General features: G+C 41.6%; 1 protein-coding gene and 1 long non-coding RNA gene across 2 annotated transcripts in view; both read right to left on the bottom strand.

Annotated features, from left to right (window-relative positions):
• Window positions 1-567: 567 nt before the first annotated feature.
• LOC136011297 (uncharacterized) lies at window positions 568-4,687 on the bottom strand. The gene is made up of 2 exons (XR_010611315.1): window positions 884-4,687; window positions 568-829 (listed from the first exon to the last, which is right to left on the bottom strand). It is a non-coding gene; the product is annotated as an uncharacterized LOC136011297 (long non-coding RNA).
• Window positions 4,688-4,906: 219 nt separating this feature from the next.
• Window positions 4,907-25,293, bottom strand: part of SORCS3 (sortilin related VPS10 domain containing receptor 3) — a 306,718-nt gene continuing 286,331 nt past the window's right edge. Inside the window, exons 20-27 of the mRNA XM_065672945.1 lie at window positions 24,374-24,507; window positions 18,694-18,817; window positions 15,851-15,963; window positions 13,818-13,949; window positions 11,876-11,975; window positions 9,881-9,986; window positions 5,574-5,734; window positions 4,907-4,979 (exon numbers count right to left, since the gene is read on the bottom strand). Of these exons, the coding sequence (XP_065529017.1) occupies window positions 4,915-4,979; window positions 5,574-5,734; window positions 9,881-9,986; window positions 11,876-11,975; window positions 13,818-13,949; window positions 15,851-15,963; window positions 18,694-18,817; window positions 24,374-24,507 (935 nt within the window). The 3' untranslated portion in view covers window positions 4,907-4,914. The remainder of the gene's footprint in view (window positions 4,980-5,573; window positions 5,735-9,880; window positions 9,987-11,875; window positions 11,976-13,817; window positions 13,950-15,850; window positions 15,964-18,693; window positions 18,818-24,373; window positions 24,508-25,293) is intronic.

Genomic DNA, 25,293 nt, shown 5'->3' with positions numbered 1-25,293 from the left:
CAGAAATCTGCAGTTTATGGACCTCCAGAGCTAAAGAAAAGGGCAGGGAGAGGATGAGTATGTATGCCCATGGAGGGAGAATGCTGATGCATATCCAGAGACACATTTCCATGCTCTCTTTTCCTTTCTAAACAGTCTCTTGTGCCAAGTAGTAAAGAAGTTTTTCTTTTTCCCTTCTTTTTTTTTCCATCATGGGCACTCTACAGCCTCTTTCACACTAAAGTCTGTTAGATGAGAGCATGGCATACATGGGGCTTCGTCTGCATATACAAGTGGATGTGCCCTCCTATTCACCTCCCAGGTCTTTAAAGAGAATCAGCCTGTGGAATGTAAAGACAAAGAGAGGACTTCTGGAGGGGAGCAGTAAGAAAGAGAGGTAGTTGGTTTATATTCTATCTTAAAATCATGTGTTATACATTTCTCTGTTGACCCTCCATGTGCTTTGCATGACCCTGAATGACAGGGTTCGAGGGCTAGACATGGCAAAGAAAACTCAGTGAAGACAGAGCAGACTTTGCCAAAAGGCAATTTAAGAAGAACAAGCACTGAAAGAGCAGCCGGGGTAACTCTGATGTACAAAAATACATTTATTTTCAACAATTTCAAAACCACTGCCTTTTTTACAGTAGAAATATTCAAATGGAACAATAAAACCAAGAACAGTATATATATATATGTATATATATGACTCATGCATTTGTATTACTGAGTTTAATACAGGTATTGCAATTGTCTGTCTCATTTAATCCTTCAAAACCATGGTGGTAGTTTGGGTTTAATGTACTGTCCATCATCAGAAGGAATGTGATTCTGATTTGGTTTGTCAGACCTGGAATGTGTGTGGGAACTGACTGAAGGGAAAGAGAGGATTGGTTTGTCAGACCTGGAATGTGTGTGGGAACTGACTGAAGGGAAAGAGAGGAGAACAGGTTATCTTTGCCCACCCCTGAAAGCAAAGGTTATTCCAGAAGAAAACGCACACTCTCCTGCACATGTTTTTATTGCTGGCAACTGCAACTGAGAAACTCTGCTGTCTCCAATCGCTATAGCCTCATCTCTGATATTTCCAGGCTTAGTACTGGGGCTCTCAAGTACAGGTTAAACCAAGTAGAGGATCAGGGTGTTTATATCAGATTGATCAGGGTGTTTATATCAGATTGACAGCCATACAGAGCCAAAAGCTTCATCTAGTCCTCAGGTCTCATGCATTATTCCTAAAATAAGGCTGATAACGTAGAATCCGTTATGAGGGAAAAACTGGCAGTGATAAAGGGCACTGACCCAGTCTCTTGCTCTCACTTTCTCTCTCTTTGCCTCTTTATACATCACCACAGTATGGTAGGTATTTACATTCTATTCATGGCATTAGCTCTTTCCCACGTTACTCGGGTAAATAATAATCTACAGCTTCAAGGATTTCCATTACATTTTCATCAGGATAAAATTTGCAGGGGAAAAAAACTTTATGACACCCCCAAGTTACTTCCCAGCATGACATGTACAAATAACAGTGGCCAATACTCCATACTCTGCTAATGCCGCAGCTCAGCGCCTCCCAAAAAAGATTGCCAGTGCCCGATCCCAGTTTACAGGGATCCTATGGATAGAGAGAGCCCTGGTTATCCCATTGGGACATACTTGTTACCCATCTAATATCCTAAAGGAGCAGCTTTCAGTCATGAATGCAGGCTTTTTTCTGCCGCCATCATCCATAGTTGTGCCCTAATGCAGGACGTATGATCTGGAAAATATGGTCCCATGTACACCCTAGAGAGCTTTTTCCAGATGTAAGTGGAGTATATTGTGGGCCAGACAGCAGTGTGACAAATTATGTTAAAAAGTAGTAATATCCGATAAGTCTCACAGAATGTGAAGTTTGAGCCAACCCAGGAATCAGGTAGGGTCTTTTGACATTTAATTTTTGCTCCATGGATTTTTGTTTGTTTGTTTGTTTTGCAGTGCCTCTGGGATAATTTTGGGCTGAAAATGGTTGTCTGGACAGATGTTTCTCAAAAAGTTAAATGTATCATTCAGAAATTTCACATCCTCCATTGAGATTAAATTTCTTTTTAAGAAGTAAAAACGTTTCCATTTTTTCAACAGCTTACTCTCAACTTTTCATCCTTGCTTTGTCCCATCTGTTATGAGAGATTTATCAGTCACCTTTAAGACTGTAAAGGGAAAAAATACAAAACAAATGCAAAAAAAACTGCAAAAAAAGAGTAGAAAGAAATTGTGAAAAATGCAATACTCTGCCTTCCTTTTTAAATCAACATGAGATCAATCCCATGGAAAACCTAGAAAACTCCAAACAACAATGAACATTTTCACTTTGTTTCCTGGTTTATAAAAGAAAAAGTTAATACAGAAAACAAGGAGTATTTCATATTCAGTCCTCTAGAGCAGCTCACAAAAGCAGTCCCTCCAATCCCAATGATCAGCAAAGACTGAGATCAGCCCACAGTTTAGGACAAGGCACACAGGCCTTGCTGTTTATGTAGATCTCTCCCACCTATACCTAAATGGAAAGCTGTGGCCTTGCACTAACAGTGTTATCACTAGATTGGGACATTACTGTAAACTACTTTGGTGTTTCAGTAGAGCAGAGACAGTAATGCAACAGTTTATGCACATGTGATGTATGGAAACCCAAGGTTAAATAGAATCACACAGACATCACTCTTCAGCTTATATTAGGAACTAGAGCAGAAAAGTGAGGGAGGAACTAGAAAAATATTTTTAAATCAAAAGAAAGGACCTACAAGCCTGACTGAAATGGAGGAGAAGGGTTGAGAATATTTAGCTTTAGGACAGTATTTCCCTACATTTTGGATTTACAATTTGAGTCTTTAAATATGTCCTGTGTTTTTCTTCAAACTGTGTTTAACTACTTTTCTCTCCACCTGCAGACCCATCAGGATTATAAACTCTGAAAGACATTCCAGCCCATTAATAGAGTGAACACATGTAGCTGAGGCTGGTTTGTAGCCATCTGGCACTTTGCAATGCAGACAGGTAGCAAGTAACACCTAAATTCTACACATCTTGAATTTCTGTCCAGATGCACTAAAAGTGATGTGGAGTCCTGTATCCAGATCCTAAAAGAAGGGTAGCAAACACTGTCATTTTTGCCATCTGTTACCTTGCAAACACTAGAACATCTTCCCAAACATGCCTTCAATCTTCCTTAAATTCCTGCTGAATCTTAGAACTCAATATTTGCAGAATAAGGTCCATTTTTAACATCATTAACTCAAATGGATAAAAGTAACTCACCACTAATTCAACCTCTTACCCCAAAACTCCACCATTCCTGAGGTATATTCTCAACACAGCGTGCTAGAAGATTCCTAAAGAGTTTTTTCACTGTCTTTTCCTAATTAACCTTCCTCTTCTAATCAGAAAGCACCAACCCACCGTGCAGAAATTACTCTGATGGCATTTCTATCAAAAATTGGAAGCAGCTGTTCTACAGCACTCGTAAGAAAGACCTTTCCAAGCAAAGTTATGCAGATCTGACCCTCCATTCCCCTCTCCAAAGAGCAGTCCCTAATCACATGCATTATGTTCAGCCAAAATTTATCACCCTTACACATCCTGAATAGCACTTTACTTCACCAGCTTAACTGCTAAAAGCATGACTTGTCACTGGCAGCAAAGCTACTGCACCCTGGCCCACTGCTGAGTTCAGGTTGTACTGGGTATTGCAAGCACACTGGCATTTGCCCACACTGAGATGGTGATAATTTCACATTTGTTTTCCTCATTTTCCCTAATAGATGTCACCAAGATCTTACTCAGAAATGGATAACAGTGACAGAGGTGGACAGATGATGAACATTATTAAAATATTCATGACAGCTTACGGTCTATCCTGCTAATATCTTTTTCTGCTCCATCATAGGAAATGACACCCTACATATGAAAAAAAGGCTTGCAGTTCTACAAAGAGAAATAAACTATGCTGTTTATAGACAGCAGTGTCAGATTGAAATATGACAGACAACTGGAACACAGCTTGGAACCAAAGCGTGATTCAAATGCTCACCACAGTCCCTGGTTGGCTGGAGCGTACGAGAGCGCGCACATGTGTGTGTACGTGCGTGCATATGCGTGCATGTGTGTATGTGGTTCAGGTTTTGTTTCAAACATATCTTCTTTTACTAAACATTAAATTATTTCCCAAGAAATAAAAAGCTATGTACATTGTAATTATCTACAGTAGGCCTTCGGCATCCTCGCTATACACATGCACGGGGTTTGGGCTGCATTCATAAACTCAGGCTTGCTCCTTCACTGCTTGTGGTGCTGTCCCCTTCAGCCAATCTACAGTCCAAGATGTGTGTTTGCTCTGATGGTTTTTTCCCTTTCTCAGCAGTCAACAGTGCCAGAGGGTGACTGAAATTAAAAGCAATTAAAAGAGGCAAGATCCTGCAAAAAGCTGAGACATGCATGTCATTGGAAAGCTATGGCTGTTGGCACATTGCAGAGCCTGGTCCAGCAACCCAGCCTGAGCCCTCCAAGACGATGAAATACCTGATTCGTGAGTTATTTTGAAAAAGGCTGAAAAGGGGCAATTTACCTACAACGTGTTGCCTAAGGTACTGTACCTGCCTGTTTAATTTGAATACTTAATTCCCATTCTGTATTTAACGGGAGGCTGGCATTCAAATCCTGCTGCTCACTTGATTTGTTCTTTGTTTTTTCTTTCTAATCTGATGAGTATTCCTAACTATTAAGAACCCCTGCTATTTATGAATGCAGCCCTGGTAAACAGAAAAAGCCCACCCCACCCCCTCCCAAATGATAATAATGACATATAACTCTTTCTTTTTTTCATAATAATAATAATTATAACAATAATAATTACAAATAAAAAATCTGAAATGTTGTAGACCAAGTGGATTCTCAGTATTAAACACTAGTGCAGTTGGGGATTTCCTTTGTGCTTTCACTGTTGGCAATTGTTGAGATGCTTCCTGCGGAGGAGAAAATGGAGAAGAGAGTCAGGGCAGTGGTCTTAACGGTTTGTTCTATATTGCTTCTCACTCCTTCTTAGGATGTGGTTGTGTAAGTGTAATGACAGAAAAAGTGCGTAAAAGTAACACATCTTTTTTCTGCATCTGCAATAAGCATGGAGCATGCAGAAAACTTGCTACTAGAGCTCATCTGAGCAGCAATAAACTCATTAAGCTATTAGGGACATATTCAATTATAATGATAGCACACCAACAGCAGAAACTTGGTTCAGCTGATTCTTCTGAGGGTTCAGGGAATTTGGGATGCCTTCACAGGAGAGACAGGGTCACAAGGAGGCATAGGTGTGAGCAACAGCTATTACTACTATTGTTATTTCCAGATTTCTACTTTGGTCATGTACCACTGTGAGAAAAGCTGAAGAACTGTAAGAAAAACTCCCTGTTACCATGTTGCAGAGAGAGATTTTCTCCCTATCTCAGTGCCTCAGGCTTTGCTTGTACCTTGGGTCACAATGGCTGCCTCTCCTAATACCCCAATAACCAACATCTTTACCCAGACTGTGAAACAAACCCCAGCTGAGGGCTGTCTCTCACCCATCACTCGCGTGTCCATCTCTTTGTCCATCAGCTCCTCGGGGTCTGTGAACTCACTCAGAGTGATTTTGGGGGCATTTTCACTTTGGCTGACAGAGCCAATCATTTCCTGCTCCTTGTCATGCTGAACTTGGGCATAGATGTTAATCCAAGGGATTTTCCTGTGCAGGAAAGGAAAATGAGGGGTTATATTTCGTAACATAGGGATCCTCAGCATGTCATTGACTACTCAGACCGATTACACTGAGACCAATCCCAGAAACGCAGCCCTGACAGTGATGCAAGTATCAGCTCTCAGAATGGTGAAAGCATCACAGTGAAGTTCAGCTCTGAAAGTGCCATTCTAACAACAGCCTAAAGCTACTTCAAATCTCAGGCCACTGTCTTCCTATCCTGTGCTTAAAGTCTCTTCCAGCTGTAAACCTAAATGTTCTGGTCCCTGCCTTTTTAAATGAGAAGTCGTGCACACAGTGGATACTGCACCCAGCTCAGAAAGCAGCAATCAACTAAGCAGAATCAGCTGCAATTGCCAGCTCTCTCAGTATTTATTATATGATCAGTGGTGCATTGGAAACCAAAAGTAAAAATCAATTTGAGCACTACTATCAACTGAGAAAAAAAATGGCCTCACTTGCTTCTTTTGACAGGCCCACACTGACTCAGTAAGAATTGCCACATCAGAAAGAGTTATAAAGAATTGGTCCTACCTCAGAGTACAGGAAGGACTTAGACCTTATAACACCCACCCAAAGTCTATTTGCTACCATTTCATTGCAAAAACAGTTTGCCATGCTACATACAGATCATGCAAGTTTGCAGACACTTATTTTCCCTTGCTACTCAGGAAGCCATGAAAGTGAAGGGATTATTCCTTCTTCTTCCAAGAGAAGTTAGCTTGCACTGCTAGAAAGATATTCTTGAAAGTCAGTTGTTTAGACAGATAGATAAGCCTAGCACAGATGGTTAGATAGGCCTAGCACAGATGGTTAGATAGTAATCCCTGGAGGAATGCAAGTTTAAAATGAGAGAACTGAAAAGTAATGTGTTAAGCATCACAAGGTTTGCTAGGGTTATCTGTGTGTAGTTGCCTGTGGGAAGGTGACTGACTGGTTTTGCTAATGCCCTTAAAAGGACTATGCTATGCAGTCCACACTGCTAAAATGAGGAAAATTCAGAAAGTGTTATCAGTGTCTTAAAGCACACAGGAGAGAGAAAGAAGCATTCAAAGGAGGCTATATAAAATGCCATACCTTTATGCTAACTTGTCTGCTGTTGGATATGTCAGAGATTGAAAGCAGTGGAAAATGCCTTAGCTCTCACCAATTCAATAGACCTATGCTGATTTTACTCCAGGAGTTTGAGTTTACTCCTCAAACCTCTTGTGCTACTGGCTTGATTCGGCATTCTGTTCTTAACCAGCAGCAAGTCAGAACATACTTCAGATGTTTAGCAATAGTTAACAAACCTCATATTCTTCTCCCTGCCTTCTACCCTTTCTTTTTAACCTTCAGGCATGCCTTAAAGATCACTAGAAGACATAAGTACTACACAGGGAATGCACACGTAGGATGACAGAGGACAAATGCATTCATATATGATTTAAGTGCCTAGAATACATCTGGAGGTGTGTAGACATGTGGACACGAGAACAAGCCTGGAGATACTGGAAAACTTAGTTTTGCTTCCAAACAATGGAGTGGTAGAGCAGTGAGAGGAAAGGTGAGAAAAGCTCTTTAGAGTTGTGGGGCAGAGAGCCTCCAGGTACTCCAGAGTCAGGGGAAAAAGAAACCAAGACAGCTGTACATACGTGCATCCATACGCACACACCTAATCCTGCTGTGCCTTCCAACATAGGTGGCCACAAAGTCCCACTGTACATCTCTGAGCACAAGTGCATGCACACACACTCCTGCATTCCTGTCCCAAGACACGCATACACCAATTGCCCAATTATTCACCACCCATGGACATGTTATATTTACCTGTTATATGTTCAATCTCCAGGAAAAGAAACAATCTTTTTGCAGATTATTTCCCTATTTCCCCCCCTTCTTTCTTTTTCTATCCAGACTCCTCAACACCTCTCTGGCAGTAGTGTTTGACATGCCTGCTGAGTCTATAACTTGATGGATTCACAATAAGGAGTCTGTGTGCAAACCAGCAAAGCACAGATTCTACACAGTTTTAGAATTAAAAACTCATGAAGGCCCATGCTCTCCCCACAACCTTTTCCTGTAAGCAGCAGTTCCGTATCCAGGCTGGTATCACTGTTAGTTAGACAAGTACATATGGATAAGGGACCTCTGCATCCCTGAGAGCTAAAGTTTTTGTTTTCACCTTCTTTTTCGATTAAGAATTGTTGCATGTTCTCACTTCTGATCCATCGAGCCAGAAGATTCATACAGAGCCGAAAAGTTGTTCTAAAAAATCAAGCTAAGGACTCTCTGGGTATCTGACTTAATTCTAAGCTTTGTCAGCCTGACCTGCGTTTGCTCTTTTTGCAACAAAACTAAGTGGATGAGCTTTGGGCTAAGCAAAGCTTATGCTTTAACTACCTTCCCCCTCACTCCCAATTTATGATACATTCAGTTTTCAAACAGATTTTAACAAGACAGGGTCTTACCAGCCCTGGAGCACAGCACTTGGCTGATGGCTTCTAAGCTCGAGTCTCAAGATGCAAGTAGCATAAGAGTCAGTTTTATGAGCTGTAGCAGCATAACATGACCTGGAGACTGCCAAAGCAAAGAGGATTACCCAGCACCTCACTGCTTTCTGGCAGCTAGAATATAGAGATCCTTCTTCCTGGTAACTAACTGGTGACCACAAAGCCAAAGACATGCCAAACCTAAGAAACTATCTCACCAAGACACAAAGAAAAGCACAATTTACAAAGGGTTGCACCTATATCTTGACACATGTCCCAGTGAGACTTCCTTGCATTCCTCATCCTACATCTGGGAGTGAGAGAAACCAGCAGTTGCTTTCCCAGCACGTTATTAAATCAATGCCTTAAACAAGTCCCATGTTCCATTCCCCATTCATCTGGGAACCTGTATTACACCTCTAGAAGCTGAGAGAGGATTTCAATCTGCAACAAGCAAGTCACACTGAAGGCCTGGAAATCTGCACCTGAGCAGATTCACATATAACGGGTTCTCTGGATATTGTCCTGGGCCACTGAAGTCTGTGGAGGCTTGGTAACAGATCTTGATGCACACAGGATCAAGCGCTAGAAGCAGTGCAGCCCACTGATTTTGACAACGGTTAATGCAAGAGGTTAGAAATAAGGGGGGCTTTAAACCTGGAGATTAGGATACGTCTGTCTTATTATTCAATTTTTAATATTGTTTGTATCCCACTAGCATCATTAGGCTACTCGGCTTACCCTGGGCTGCAGAAAAGCTAGAGAAAGAAACATAGCTGGAATCTGAGCAAGAAAAAGTATAGCTTCCCAATCTGGAGGAACTACTCATGTCCAGTTTTAAGTTGTTGGGGGTTTTTGTTCAAAGTCAGACTCAACTTATGCTTCTAATACAATATTTTGCCACTGGACAGAACCAGGGCACATAGATCATTTAACACAGTAAATACTGTACTGAATGCAAAGTTCCTCCTAAGTAGCTCCATCTGCCTAAAATATATTCTCTGAAGGCAGCCCTTCAGCAAACAGGCCATTCTCATCCCAGTTTTGCCAGTTTTGTTTCACAGCTGGCAGCAGCAAAGTGCCATGGGCCAGCCCAGGTCCTGCCTGGAGGCAAAAGGTTTATATTAACATCTGGCAAAGAAAATCTCAGCACAGATTCCCAAAGGCATTTTGATGCTTAACACAACATTTTCTGGCTTTGAGTCTCCCACCTTTAACATAATCACACCTGTTCCTCTGCAAGACTAAGCTACTCACTTTGCAAGATACAAATGAGATACTGCTGCAGTAAGGCAGTTGGCCAAATGGATATAGACTGTATGAAGACATCCACTGTGCGTTTTCTTGACTAAGTCTGCATTGTGTAGCTCCGTACTCAGTGAACACACAGGGCTCCCATTTCTGATCTATAGTACAAACACATCTGCTGATGCAGGTCACAGTTTGAGTTCTGAGCTTTTGGTGATGTTTAAGAGCACTGAATTTGTGGTAGAAGGGCAGTGATTGCCTTCTCTCTATATTTGAGAAATAGGGAATTAAACTGGTCTAAGCCTTAGGCCAGCATAACCCATTCTTCATCTGCAATCCAGGAACTGATCTGCCTAGATTTCCTGTAAACCACCCAGTGCCTCTTCCTCCAACCTCCCAAAGTTTCTCAACTTACCTCTTGAATTTGTAGATTAAAAAAACAGCCAAGCCTACAAATACCACAGACAGCAACATCAGCATCGCCGAACTGCTGTGACCCGTGCTGGAATCAACGAGGGGTGCTGCAGGAGGAAAGGAAGAGCATTACATCTGCAAGATATTATTAGGGAACACATAACTCCCAGAGAGTTAAGCTTAACTCTGTTTTTGCTACATCTGCTTTATCACCACTGCATGGTGCATGATGTTTTTGCAAGGCAAATCAGTAGAAAACAAATTGTCTCTCTTGTCCTTTGAAAGCCAAGCTCCTCTTTCAAGACAGTGCAGTTTAACATCTCTCAGTGAAAGGCACAGCAAGCCATGCTTAATTGAATGGCTGACCACTCCTGTGATAGCACTCTGGGCTATTGCTTTTCAGCCTTTTCCAGGGACATGCCTAATGCATGTCTATTCCCCTTTGGAGAAGCTACTTCAGAGCATCCATAAACAGCATGACTCCCGTTTTCCAAAGACCTGTCTGTTTCACATGTGACAGGGATCTTGTCTGGTGAGAAGCCTCAAGGTTCTTCCTTGCTTTGGACCTTACAGACTTTTCAGTCAAGTCAGTAGAGGAGCCCAGAGCAATAATCCTGGACCCAAGCATGTGCTATGTTATAACATTTTGTAGACTTGATCCATCCATCCTTGACATTGTTTCTAATGATGCACAAACGATTACAAGTAGCAGCTGAGTGGTTTTGACTCTGCATAAATATTTGGGTTTGTTTTTTTACTGTTCTCTATTCCTTTTCTTTCACCCAGAAGATGGGACAAATCTATGTAAATAGAGTCACTTTGGTTCCATCACCAAATTTTCACACCTAAGAGTCTGATACTGACAGTATTCTGCTTCTACTGCTTTGATGGAGTCTTGTGCAAATCAACTGATTGTCATTTCAGCTGAGTCAAAATACATGAGAATAATTGAGCGCTGTAAGCTAATTCCACACTTTGTGATGTCTTACTAGAACAAAGCCAGATTCTGAATCTGGAGTCTGCAGATACTTGGATTTCATTTGCACTTTTGCACATTGATTCATTCCAGCCTATTCTTATTAACATCTGACTCTCACCCCCACACAACAGTCAGACAGTGAAGGCAAAAAGGCATTACCTGTAGCATAGGTCATGAGCCTTGGTTTAGCCCAGCTCTTGGCTCTCTGGTCTCATGTCAAAAGAAGCTAAAGTGTATTATCATGGGACATGAATCCCAATCTTTCTGAGCGGCTATCAGCAACATCATATGCACAAGATCCCACATTTCAGATAATGGCAAGGGTAAAAATAAATCCATCATCTCCTCTGTAGTCATCACTGTCTCAGAAATATCTGAGAGCCTTACTCTAGGCTGGCCGAAATTCTCATCAGTAGCTGACAGCTTCACACTAGGGTGGTTTAAAGCAAAGAAGGTGATGAAGCTTAAAGTGACCATTCATTACTTTGAGCAAAAATGGAAATAAGCAGCATTGAAATTTAAATAAGTTCTAATTTGTCGAAGTCAATATTCAATATTTCCTGTAAGAGGTCTACATCTTCTTTTCATGAGTATTTTGCCCCTATAAAGCTTCCTGGCTAGTCATAATAATAACAAACCCTTTGCAATAAGGATTTGATCCAATATCCATGATAGTAATACTGCCACTGAATTACACAGGTTCCCAATGAAGGCTTAATAGAACACCATTTGCCTGATTTTCTAAAACACTTGAAAAACTTCAATACACTAGTTAATTGAGCCATAGGGAACTCTTAAAAGGTACTTTTAATACTTGTACAAACTGGTGCATGAAGATGCCACTGCTGGATTGCTTTTCATACTTCCTGCTTCTACACAGACAATGTCTCAGCATGATCAGTCCTATGGGCCCCAGCAGTACGTACCAAACTGTGAGGGCTCCCATGTAGACTAGTTCTTCTAGAGTTGCCTGAAACCTCAAGAGAACCACAGCTAAGCATTTGACTTCACACTCACCTAATGTTAACTGAGTGACATACACAACGACTTCAACACCAGGCTTCAGTTCAAACTGGACCAGGTTCTGGTTGAGAGCATTAAAAAGGATTTCTACCACCTGACAAAATAATAAGAGATATAGTAGTTACAAAATAGAAGACAACAAGTTCTGAAGAACATTCAGGAATGCATGTAGCCTAAGAATGGTGACTAACACCTCTTACTGGCTTCAGAAAGAAAAGGGAAGCAAGAGAATGAGGGTGGAGAAAACCATGCACATGTGCTTTAGACAGAATTGAGTCATACTGCATGCAAGTCTCCCTTACAGGACTTTTGAGACTCACACAATGCATCATTCTACCTCTCCTGAGAAGCAAACCAAGAAAAGTTAGCATTTTTTTTCCTATATTGAGGGGGTAAAAGAGGGTTAAAAAGAACTAAAGATCTTTTCACCCTCCACAACATCCTGTGAGTTTGATCTAATACACTTTGAAATCACTGACATACTTGCCTTTTATTGGTGGATGATGGAATTGATTTAGGTGGTCCAGCCTAATAACATTTCTTTACTCAAATAGGCTGTTGGGGATGAAACAATACAGTTTTGATGATTAATAGCGAACTTTCATATCTTTCCTTCATTTAGAAGAGGGGCCTTGGACTAGGTTTATCCATGGCTCAGCAACTCAGCTGTGCTGTTTGGTTGCCTCAGAGCACATACCTGGCATGTCACACTGGAGCCTGAGTTTGTTAATGCCCAGTCTCCCTAGAGTAGTTCCAATAGTCAGGGCACAGCTACTGAGTAGTTCTGATGGCCAAAGGAACCTGGATAGTAATCCAGGGCAGAGATCCTCAAATGGAAGCCAAAACCAGGTGCCAAAGTACAACTGAGCACACTGTCAAATAAAATTAGAGTACTAGAACTTCAGGCCTCATTGTCAGCTAGTCAGAAACCTAATCTGAGCTGTCTGTATAATACTGATATACGAAATATTGGCAAAACAGCTTGTTTGGAATGGATTTTAATATGGGCAGATCCTACTGAACAGGACAGAAATTACTCCAAGAAAATCCCTCCAAAAAGCCTCGTAAACCTTCCCACCACAATGCCCCTCTTACGCACACTCACCACCATAAATTTAAGAGGCCAGCTTTGCTACTTTCCTAGAACAAAAGTAGTACACTGAGGGCACTGACTTTGCTCAGTGGGTGGCAAGAGCTTCTACAGAATTCAGCAGTCCTCTGAATTATTTCATGTTTAGTCACAGAAGAGTTACTCCTCCAAGAGTTACTTCAAGATGGGCTCACACATAGCTTGCATCCAGTAAAAATGCCGCATACAAGAACATTAGCTAAAGCTAAGCAGCCTTTCCAGCAGTACTTCACTCTTTTGCCTTTATAAGAGCTGATTTAATCACTTGGTAATTCTACTGTGAAAGCTTCAGCAGACTAGTGCTGTTGTTCCTAGCTCTTCCCTTGCCTGCATATCACTGTTGCTATTCATCACTGTAATTACCTATTTATCTAAGTGGATGGATATTGTAACTTCCAAATATAGTTTGCACACGCTATTCGCTGCTGCAGAAAAAAGAGGTCTTGTTCCAGTGATATACGAGCTGAAGAGTTTCATGTATTTTTAGTAAACCTCAGTATATTACCTTGCTGCATTGGCCTCTGTCTATTAGCATTCCTTAAGGGAGTAGAAGAAGTACGTATTAAAGGTTCCTTTGGCCATAACTACTTTCCAAAGGACACACTAGGAAGAATCACTGCTGGTAGACTGTGACGTATCACAGTGAGGTATCAGAAAAGCCTTGTTTTTTCTTTAATGCCATAAACTATACTGCCACAGTTCCAGATGATTCCAATTCCATTGTGCTTATTGCAAGCAATTTCCAGTCCTGCACAAGTAGCCCATCTCCAAATGGTACGAATGTTCCATGAATCCTTCTTTCCTTACTTGCTCCAGATCAGCCTCACTGCTTTTCCTCCTCTCTGTTGTGTTTTTATGGGGCAGTATGAAAAGTTCAGCAGAAGTAGGCAGTCCAGGAAATACAGCTACCAAGATCTGTTCATCAGGGATACCAGTCACCTAAAAGAAAAGTAAAAAGGAGAACTCTAGCTGTTATTCTGTTACTCATGTTTCCATTCACTACAGGTAACACTCTCGCATCAAATTGTTATTTACCAGTTCCAGTGTAGGTGCAGTGGTCCTAATGAGCTGTTGTGACCATTTGATGAATCAGAAATAGAGGTTTGGCTACTGATTCACTCCACTTATATAAGCAAATGTAGTCTTGACAACACACCTGAACCCAAAGATCTCAACAGAAAGTCCAAACCTACCATGTCTCCACATCTGAATTTTCCATATAGTCCATCTTGCTACAAAAGAATTACCCAATGTCAGATCCAGAGAGTCTGGCTCAGCATGACTGGTAAGTGTGCAACTAACAGGGACATATGAAAAAAAATTGCCTGCAATCAGCTTCTAATATCAGATTATGGGGATCCACATTTGCCGTACATGAATAACTTTATGACTCCAGTAGGAGACATATTACTACTGGGGCTGATTGGGAGGGCTGTGTTAGAAACTGCTTAGTTTGCTGAACCAAGAGTCAGTTTCACACCTGACTCTCACAACTGTCTTACCACGACATACCCACTGAGGTCACTGGCCTCTGTCCCTAAATCCAAGCTGTGCATTCTCAGTAGGGCAGGAAGACTCTCCTCCCTCAGGAACTCTTGCTTTATGAGGCTAACCCCATTAGCTCCCTGGGTCCTATCCACCTCAAGCTCCTTGGCTGCATTCCTGAACTGAAATGTATCAAAGGGACATCCCATTCTTGGTGATCCATCCTACAAGCACAGACCACAGGCTGTACCAAAATAGTCACAAAAGGATACACATGCAAGCAAGCACTTCTACAGGATTTCTTCTGCTGTCTGTAACCATTCATAGTTCCAATCTAATTATTGTTTTTTATTTCTGCAAGCTTGACTCTGAATACAGTAAAAGAGAACAACAGTTTAAACAAATGAACTTCATGTTTTCTCAGGATGAGAAAACAATCAAGGAAGCTCTTATAAACTGTGAATTCTGAGTGGGCTGCAGATGAGAAAAGCTGAGCAGGAATGTACTTTCCTGGTAAAATTAATCAGCCTCTGTTTCTAAGAACAGCTGTAGCTGAAGGAAAAAAAAGAAGAAAAGAAAAAGAAAAGCAAGACACATTTTTGGCAGAATGTAAAAAACACAAAAGCTTGCCTAAATCTATCTCCTGATTTTACACAAAACCAAAGTCCCTGGCTATTTGATATCATAAATTATTCTGTCTCCTTTCCTGCAAAAATATGAGTGCTGGTTTACATATTCTAATTAATCCCAAAGGAAGATTCAGTATCTTCCACCCACAGAAGCCTTTCTTTGTCATGTATTTTAAAGGTAAGTTTATTTTCCCTCTGAATCCTCCTTTTTACCCCAGTTGGAAATGGAGTAGTGCTTTATAATGTTCAGTAGTTGCTACACTTAGATGCATGTAAAACTCCTGCCTATTAGGAAGAGGTAAAAATATCTTCCTCATGCATCCAACATCCTACAGTGTCTGTCTTCTGGGATGAACTGGATCGTCTGTTTAACAACACACAGTAACACTACCCAAATTTTTTGAGCAGAAAACAGTAGATACTGTGAGATCAATTTGGCAAAATAAGAATAATGATACTATTACGATCTAGGATTTGTAAAGTCCTCAGGGATATTGTAAGCTAAAAAGCACCACAGAAACATTAATAAAAGCAATTATAATATTTCCACAAATTTCCCAATATAGTTTGCCTTTGCAAAAAGATCCAGAATATTAAGAAGCTTTTTATCAATTTAGAATGATAGCTTCATTATGGCTGTTCTTTCCCGTTCTTCTAGCATGTTGGAAAACTGCATGTGTTAACAGCCTGCTCAGTATTATTACAGATAAGGAAACAGATGCTCACCTGTGCTAGAGCTCTCTTGATGACTTTGCCAATGTCTTGTCTCCATTCGGGGATGTCAGGGTTATGGTAGTCCAAGTTGGGAGAAAATGACAGGAGCTGAGACTGGAAGTACTCTGGAATAGAAAACCAGTATTTATGGGAAGATTAAATGGGCAGTGTTCAGGGTACAGCCAAAGGTGCAGAAGACAACAGGAAGACCATAACTACATTATCGTGAAGCAAGAGAGAGAGCAAAGGCTGAAAGAAGAAAAAGGGGCTAGCTAACACTAAGCAGGATAGAAAGTTTGCAAGAAAAGAATTTTTATAACAGTTCTTATAAAGGACATTCTGCCCTAGTGCCAATCTGTAGCTTTTCCAAGAAGAAATGGAAGCAAAAAAGAGGATGCCTTCCCTTCACAATGCCTCTCGGCTTTGTAACCTTGCCACTCAACTTCATCACATACTGCTTACGAGGAAGCTGACCAGTAAAGAAGACGGCGTCTGGCTGAAATCTGGAAGGTCTGTGCAATTGCATGCACTGTGCTCTGCAGAGCAAACACTTACTGTAAGTAATGTTTTCAGAAGCAGGTATTATCTGCTTGCACTCCTAGAGGGAAGCCATGAGTGGTTAATACCCCAATAAATCAGAACCCAGTGGTGTTAATGACTGGCAATCAAGCAGTGGCTATTCATGAAACACTTGGAAATTACTTCCTAATTGACTGATTGCAGGGAGGAAGAAAAACTTCCTAAGCTTCAAATACAGAACAATTTAATTTTTTTTCCAATTCTAACTCTCCCCTCTGGTGTCACCAGAGACCAAGACATCCGGGCCAGTGGGTGACACAGATCCAGGCTAGGAATCACACTCGGATATAAGTTCTCTCCTTTCTTTTTTGGAGATGTGCTGCGCCTCCCCTTGAAGCACCTGATCTCCAGACACTTCAGTTAAGTACCATTAACCATTTGTAAGAAGGTACCAGTTTTAGACCCAGAGAAACCAGCAAGAGTATTAACGCAGAAATCCACAGACTAGCAGGGATGTGGCAGCACAACAGTTATGTTGCATCTTTTGCAAGATCTGTTCTTTCTTGTTAGATTGTGCAATATAAATATTGATATTTAAATATAAATCAAGGAGAGAAGAGAAACTTTCTCAAGTTTTGAAGGCTTAACCCAGAGCCCGATATATAATGCCTTTGACTTTTGAACCCTCTGTACCATGTCCAGTTTATTTTTTGAGCAAATTCCGGTCTGTTAATCACAATGTGAGAAGCCTCTGAATAAATCTCTTCCACTGTTAACACCAGAAAGTCATGCCTTCCTGCACAGAGCCATAATAACTCAACACAGGACAAAGATGAGTATTCATATTTAGCAGAGTGCATGTTTACCAAGGGTGTCACTCGTTTATATACTCGGACATGATGTGACTATCACTGGAGGTCTAGGAGGACTCTTTTCTTAGACCAGGTCAATCTGCAGCATGGCGCTGTACAGGACTATTTGGACATTCCAACTGGATTAATTTCTCTTTGTGATAAAGCTTTGTTTCCTTTAAGTAGAATGGCAAAATTTCTTACAAAGCGTTTAAAAACAGAAAGTGAGGAGCGCCCTGTGGGACCTACTGGGACCTGCCATTGATTATCTGTGGTAATGCCCCTCATATATGCTTTATTAAGGTTTATTCCTCCGGGAGTGGGGAGGGTCGGGGGGGGGGGGGGGGGGGGTGAGTGGACTACCTGTGTGGATTGGTTTAAACCACGACATAGTGGAAAGATGCAAGTTTCCCAGAAGTAAACGCTGCATTTTGCAATGCTCAAAATGATCAAGTAGACGGCTACTTAGATTTGATAATAGCGAGTTTGGGTATTACTAAGTCATATTAACAAATTATTAAACCCCCATTGCATTTCACAGCCAGGCAATCAATAAATATCTATTTAGCTGGTTGTTAAATCTGAGCATACAGCTTTCCAGACACCAGAAGGACATTTATTTATATTTAATTACTGAAACCAGACACAGATAGTTCAGCTACACAGCACAACCTGAGTTATTTGAAGCCCAGGTCTCTCAAGAAAGCCTGCTATCCAAAGAAAAGCTTGCCCTCAAATGCTGGATGCCAATAACTGCAAAAGGAAAATGAAGACTAGCCCAGGGTGGAAATTATTCTCTGGAGAAATCTCAAAGTCCGTGCCAAAACTGCTGAGAGAGCTCTTCCACTCAGCCTTTATTAAGCCCTAAACAGGGTAAGCTCTGTGGTCTGACAAAGGGTGTTTTTTAGAGCCCATGACATACAGATATTCAAGAACATACCAAACATCACCCACAGGAAAGTCCAGTGGACACTCAGACCTCCAGCTGTGGCATGGAAGATGGGCAGAGATACCAACAACAAAGTAATTTCTGCCTCCTGCTTTCCAGACCCTTGATGCTCTATACTGTCACTCTTTAATGGTGTAAAGAGATACATCAGCTGTATAGAGGCTACCTTAATGTTCCACTATGACTACTTTGCACACCCAGGAAGCAGAAGGAAGGCAGTCTGGCTACAACTCTAGAGTGGCTTTTTTTGTTTTAGGAGTTCCCAGTCAGTGTGTACCAACACACTGACAGACAAAGGATACACCAGCTACTTTACTACAGCGCTGAGTGTACGAATTTGGCTACTTACCCCACCCAATTCACTTCTGTGTTTTGTGATCAGGACACATCTGAGCTACTTTGTTTACAGTTTGTCTTCAGAGGTTCCTTCAAGCACTGGAGTTCAGACAACTCATTTTGGTTCAACAGTGACTGACTACCTGTTCTTCACCTTTAGATTACCCCCCTGAGATCTGACTATAAAAGGTTGAGCGTACCATGCACTGCGATCTCCTTGGTGTCTTGGATGAGGGTGTTGCCTGCAGCAACTTGCACAGTGACAGTGTTCATCCCCTCTACAGTGAAGATGTATGAGATGCTGCTCTCCAAGGTGATGAGGGGCTGCAAAAGGTTAAAACACAGATGGTAATATCAAAATCAGGATGAGATTAACTTGGGATCACAACACGCACCTGACTAATCCAGCAAGCCATGACATCTTTCCTCCCTGATACAGGAATGGTGCTCCAAGCTTGTGTGTTCTGCTAAGTCCTAACTGTGGCCCAAACACTGCTCAGTGAGAACTCCCTGTCCCATAGGAAAAGGTTTCTCTCGCTTCAGTAGATGCTTCCTGAAATATTCTTCCACTGAACTGCAACCCATTACGCTATGAATACCTCAGTAGAGCACAGTCAGCAACTGCAGATTTAGCGCTGCAGAAAACAGTGTTGTACACACACATATATAGGCACACTCATCACAGTTGCTGTATCAGCTGCACAAAACACACGATCCAGCTCAAACCAGCACCGAACATAAACCAAAGATGCAGACACTTCTTCAAACAATCCACATTGTTCAGAGTCAGGGCCAGACCTTGCTTTTATGAGCACAAATCCATTCACCTATCTGAAAGCAACTCTGCTCAGGTCAGGGTGAGGGCACCCAGCATTGCCCTGTTCATGCTTTGAGCATGTAAGATAGCTCCAACCATAAGTTGTAAACTCATACTAACAAGGCTGAAGCATGGCTTAACACCTCCTGACAACACTGAATATGGCTGAATGGTTGACCTGAATTTAGCTAACTCAGAGACCTGGCAGAGAAAGCTCACTTTATCTCCATCTCCCCAAACAGAACCGTCCTTGATAGCATTACAGCTCTTCTCTTTACACAGGAAACTCTCACACTGATACATACCTAGATGAGAAAAGTGCACCATGTTCAGGAAAAGAGATTTGTATATAGATGTATTGGGTTTGTGTGGCAAGGTTTTAGTTGTTTCTGTGACAAGCTGCTAGGAGCTTCCTTATGCTCGACAGAGTCCATACCAGCTCCAAGATGGACTCACTGCCGGCCAAGGACAAGCCCATCAATGATGCTGTGAGTGCATCTGGGATAAACAGTTAAGAAAGATGGGGGGAAACCCAAAATAACTTTGAGAGAAACAGCTGCAGAACCAGCTCTGCAGACACCACGGTCAGTGAAGAAGGAGGGGAGGAGCTGCTCCAGGCGCCAGACCACATGGCAGCAGGTTTGCTGCAGGTCCTGTGACCCCACGTGGGACGCACGCTGGAGCAGTCTGCTCCTGAGGGACTGATCCGCATGGAAGGGACCCATACTGGAGCAGTTCATGAAGAACTGCAGCGTATGGGAAGGACCCACATTGGAGAAGCTCATGAAAGACTGTCTTCTGTGGGAGGGACCCCACACTAAAGCAGGGAAAGAGTGCAGGGATTCCTCTGAAGAGGAAGGAGTGTCCAAGACAACATGTGATGAACTGACCACAATCCCCATTCGCTGTCTCCCTCTGCTGCTTGGGGGGAAGAAGTAGAGAGATCAGGAGTAAAGTTAAGAAGGGACTGGAAGGGGGAGAAGCTGATTTATAATTTTGTTTTAATTTCTAAATATTTTACTCTGATTTAATTAGTAATAAACTCATTTCTCCAACTGAGTCTGTTTTGCCTGTGATGGTAATTGGTGAGTGAGCTCTCCCTGTTCTTATCTCGGTCTCTAAATGAGCCTTTTGTTGTATTTTCTCTTCCCTGCCCAGCTGAGGAGGGCAGTGATAGAGCTGCTTTGGTGGGCACCTGGCATCCAATCAGGGTCAACCCACCACAAATGAAAATCAAAGGTCTAGCCCTTTGCAGTGCCATTGATCTGACAGCTGGTCTATAGACAAATCTTTCGGTTTAGCTTAAACCATTAAAATGGAAATAGCGATACTAGCTTCCATTGAAAAAGGACACAGAGGTCTAAGAGCACAGATGAAGCCATTCTATGGGACATTGCTATCGTCCCTTGCTACACTACCAGTTTGTTTCCAGAGGAAACCCCTAAACATTTACTTTCCAACTCTCACATTTCATCTCAATAGACTGCCAACCTGCCTGTGCTTCACAGCAGGGGCCATATACAGCATTTTCATAGGCAAATCAAAATTTCCACTGGCCCAGGCAAGACTGGCAAACACATTTCCCTCCCTGCAGAAAGATACCTTCCTTTGATCCCCTCATCCATGAGCTGAAAAAGCAGTAGGAAAAAAGAAAACCCAAACAAAGCCTGTTTGATCATATGGGACCCACAGGCCAAGCCGGCAAGGGTGACAGTGTGTGCTAGCCCTGGAGACCAAGTTAATGTATACTGAGATATACACCCATCCTGCACTAGCAGAATGGGCCTGTATCAAACTGCAGTGATATTAGCAATCTTCCTGGAGGCTACAGCATGTGATTCTGTTCAAAAGCACATAAGAGGAACCAGTCTGGCCTTTAAAATTACAATTTTGCTTTTTTGAATGTGTGTATGCTGGACATTCCATTATCACGGATGATTTCACCTCCATCATGGAGTTTTAACATTCAGCCAACTCCTTAATTTTAATTCAAGAACCAAACCTGGAAATGAACTCTAAATTAAATCAAGTCATTTAAGGTTCATTTACTCAAACCTATTAGACAGCTGGGCACATTTATTAAACTGGACCTGTGTTAATCCAACCAAATTTGCCTTTGGGTATACTGTAAAAATTAGCACAGTTAAAATTCAGTACAATGGTTCCACCAGGGTGGGGAGGACAGCATCATCATCTGAGTCTAAGACAACATTTGCCTATGCAGCAGCACAGAGTACCTTAGCGAGCTGCACAGTGACACAAGACACACCTGGTTCTGTCTTGGATGCCTATGGGCTGAATAGGAAAAGAAGCTGCAATTCCTCAGCATGGAACTAGAACGTATCACTTAATACCAGCCACTATGCACAATGTTACACACCTCATCCTTTAATTCATACATAAATCAGTGTTCACGTGTACTTTGAGCACCACAGCCTGCCTATGAGTGGGCACACAGAAGAATCTGACGTGTACATTAAACATCCTGAAAGGAATTTTGATGTGATGCAGACTCATGTCCTGAAAAAGAAAGGTAGCTGCTGCTTTTATGTCTATATCCTTTGCCATATTTCTGTCAGAGCTGAAGTTTAAGTACATTTCATGGGGTAGCTGGAGATAATGCTTTGCAAAGAATGAAAGGTGCTCTGGGTCTATGATTTGGCCACAGGTAAGTGGCACTATCTTTACTAATCCACACCTCAACATATTTACAGAATCCCAAGGGTTGGAAGGGACCTAAAAAGATCATCTAGTCCAACCCCCCTGCAAGAGCAGGGTAACCTACAGTACATCACACAGGAACTTGTCCAGGCGGGCCTTGAATATCTCCAGTGTAGGAGACTCCACAACCCCCCTGGGCAACCTGTTCCAGTGCTCTGTCACTCTTACAGTAAAGAAGTTCTTCCTGATGTTAACATGGAACTTCCTATGCTCCAGTTTACACCCATTGCCCCTTGTCCTATCACTGGATATCACTGAAAAAAGCCTAGCTCCATCATCCTGACACCTACCCTTTACATATTTGTAAACATTGATGAGGTCACCCCTCAGTCTCCTCTTTTGCAAGCTAAAGAGACCCAGCTCCCTCAGCCTCTCCTCATAAGGGAGATGTTCCACTCCCTTAATCATCTTTGTGGCTCTGCGCTGGACTCCTTCAAGCAATTCCCTGTCCTTCTTGAACAGAGGGGCCCAGAACTGGATGCAATATTCCAGATGCGGCCTCACCAAGGCTGAGTAGAGGGGGAGGAGAACCTCTCTTGACCTACTAACCACTCCCTTTCTAATGCACCCTAAGATGCCATTTGCCTTCTTGGCCACAAGAGCACATTGCTGGCTCATGGTCATCCTCCTATCCACCAGGACCCCCAGGTCCCTTTCCCCTTCACTACTTTCCAGCAGGTCAACCCCCAACCTGTACTGGTCCATGGGGTTGTTCTTCCCCAGATGCAAGACTCTACACTTGCCCTTGTTAAATTTCATCAAGTTACAGCAACACATACAACTACCCCTAGGTATCGTAAGGGTCAGCTACTCCACATACAACTACATCCAAAGCACCCTTATCTGTTTGCACTCAGTTGCCTGAAATTTAAGCTAGAAGATAAAACAGATAACTGATCATACTTAGAACCCAATTACAAGCACCATGGGAGCTGCATGGAAATCTTCAAAAACACCACTGCTTTGCTCTACCGTTTCTAGATTACTTTTTGTTTAAAAAAATCTTTTTTTAAGGTTGCATTCACAATCAAATCCTATATGAAGGACAAAAACAATAGCAGGAAAACTCTGATACCCGAGACACACTGGAGGGCTTAAGCAGATGGTCAAGTTACCAGTACCTAAATTGTTTCAAATGTACTTTAATGGTTGTCAACATGTGTGCACTGAGCCAAAAATACCTGAACTGTAATATGATACTGCATCCCTCTGTTTCAGTGCAGTATAAACTATGTGTCATTACCTGATACTTGCCATGGACTAGTACTTGTCATGGACTAGATGTGTGTATGCACATATTTGTCATATCTCAGTTAGGGCACAGCAACTTTCCAAGTTATTGCTCCTGAGCTCTTTCAGTGCCTCAATTATGAGTGAGTTCTCAGAACCACAAAAATAGGTGAGCTCTTACAGTAAGCTCCCTAATTTGATGTTAAATCCCAGTAGATAAAGCATTTACTGTTGGCTGGTTTTTTTTTTTTTTTTTTTTTTTTCCTGCTACTGCTGGTAGCCAGGGTAAGAGGTTAGAATGCAAACAGCTATGTCAAAGAGAAAATAAAATACTTGTGTGCCTCCTATTTTTTCATCTCAAGTTTCATATTTCATGTAAAATCCTCATTTTTTTTCTACTGTGATCTCACCTCAGCGCACACCTTCAATTTCAGTTCAATAATGTAGACAATGATGTGACCTAAACTGCTTTTGCAAATAACGCCAGATAGTACATTTCAAAATTATCAGCTGTACATTTCACAACTGTAATAATGGAGGACAGTGCCTGTGTCAGCTCCCTCATTCCTAAAGCCTACAATAAGAACTTTAGCTAATAAGCAAGAGACAGTAGTCACGGGTGGACACAAACAATTCATTGAGAGTCTAGTTTCAAATTCTAGATACAAGTGGTTATTTGAACACCAACAGTTTTAAAGTATTGTGTTGGAATCCAGCATTATATACTGCATACTGGTACATAATGGAAACCCCCCTGGTTATTTGAACACCAGCAGTTTTTAAATATGGTGTTGAAAGCCAATATTATCCATATATAGTGGCATATAATTCAGTTAAGTTGTAAGTGAGCACTGGTAATAACAGTGGCCTTTAAAGCTCAGTAGGGCTGATAACAACCAGATGTAAAAATGTAATGACTCCTAAAACCAACACAAGGCAGGAGCAAATAAACTCACAAAGGTTGAAGTTCAGATTATGACAACCCTTTTTAGATAAGGAATAAAACTAAAACACAAAACAAGAAAAAGCAGTAAGTTTTATTTGATCTGAGAATGTTTCCCGTCTAGTGCAACAAGCTTAGAAAGTAAAAATGAACTAAAAAGCATCTGTACCTTGGTGCTGTTACCAAACCACCAGAAGTAGGTAAGTGTGCCTGCCTGACTGGGCCAAACTACTGCAGTAATGTTGACATCCTTATTTCTGATGGCAACAAAGGGAACACTCAGTTGGACATGCTCCACTGGACCTGTGGGAAGAGAGACTTTATTATTACGGGCTTTGAGTTAAATCCTCCCTGCTCAACCCTGAACAGCAACGATCTTTCCTTTAAATAAATCAAATGCCTATTGTCAGCTATGAGACTCTATTACAGCAATACAAGAGAATTTCAGCAGTCAATAAGCAACAGAAAAAGATACCAGATTACTTCTGGTAATCATACAATGTTTTTCTCACTCTTAATTCTAGCAAAGCCAGGAACGCATTTTCCACAGTGCTAACTTCAGACAAGGTCAGCACCATGTGTAGACGAATTTTTCAAATGCAGTTTGAGGGAGAACAACAAACTGGCTTTGCGCTAGATTGGGCAAGCTGCTATTGAAGGCCTGAGGGATAGGACATGAGAGAGGAAGAAGGTGTTTTCTTGACAATATATCTACTGAGCTAACCAAAATTTATGGGAAAATAATTTGATCCAAGGTGGCTCATATCTGATTGTATATGAGGCATTTATGATTTGATTAAATACACTATGACTTCTTTCTCTTTTTTTTTTTTTTTTTTTTTTTTTGGAAGTGTCCAAAAGAAAGATCCATGATTTTGGTAACCCTTGGTATCTTTGTGACTTTGGCCTGACCTTGAGAAGTCTTTGAGCAGACAGTTGCCATTCGCAAAAAGTCATGAACTATTTGAAAGACGTGTCCATTGGCATATCAAAGAGCTTAAATATCAAAAGTTTTTCCCGAAAGACTTAGAAAATACTGCAGTTTCAATGTCAAGTTGTGTCTAACAAATGCAAATGTCCAAAATGAGT

This window comes from Lathamus discolor, chromosome 3, assembly GCF_037157495.1.
Source record: "Lathamus discolor isolate bLatDis1 chromosome 3, bLatDis1.hap1, whole genome shotgun sequence".
In the NCBI taxonomy this organism is placed as follows: Eukaryota; Metazoa; Chordata; class Aves; order Psittaciformes; family Psittacidae; genus Lathamus; species Lathamus discolor.
Note: the sequence above shows the minus strand (reverse complement) of the source record. Positions and strands in the feature narration are given on the sequence as shown.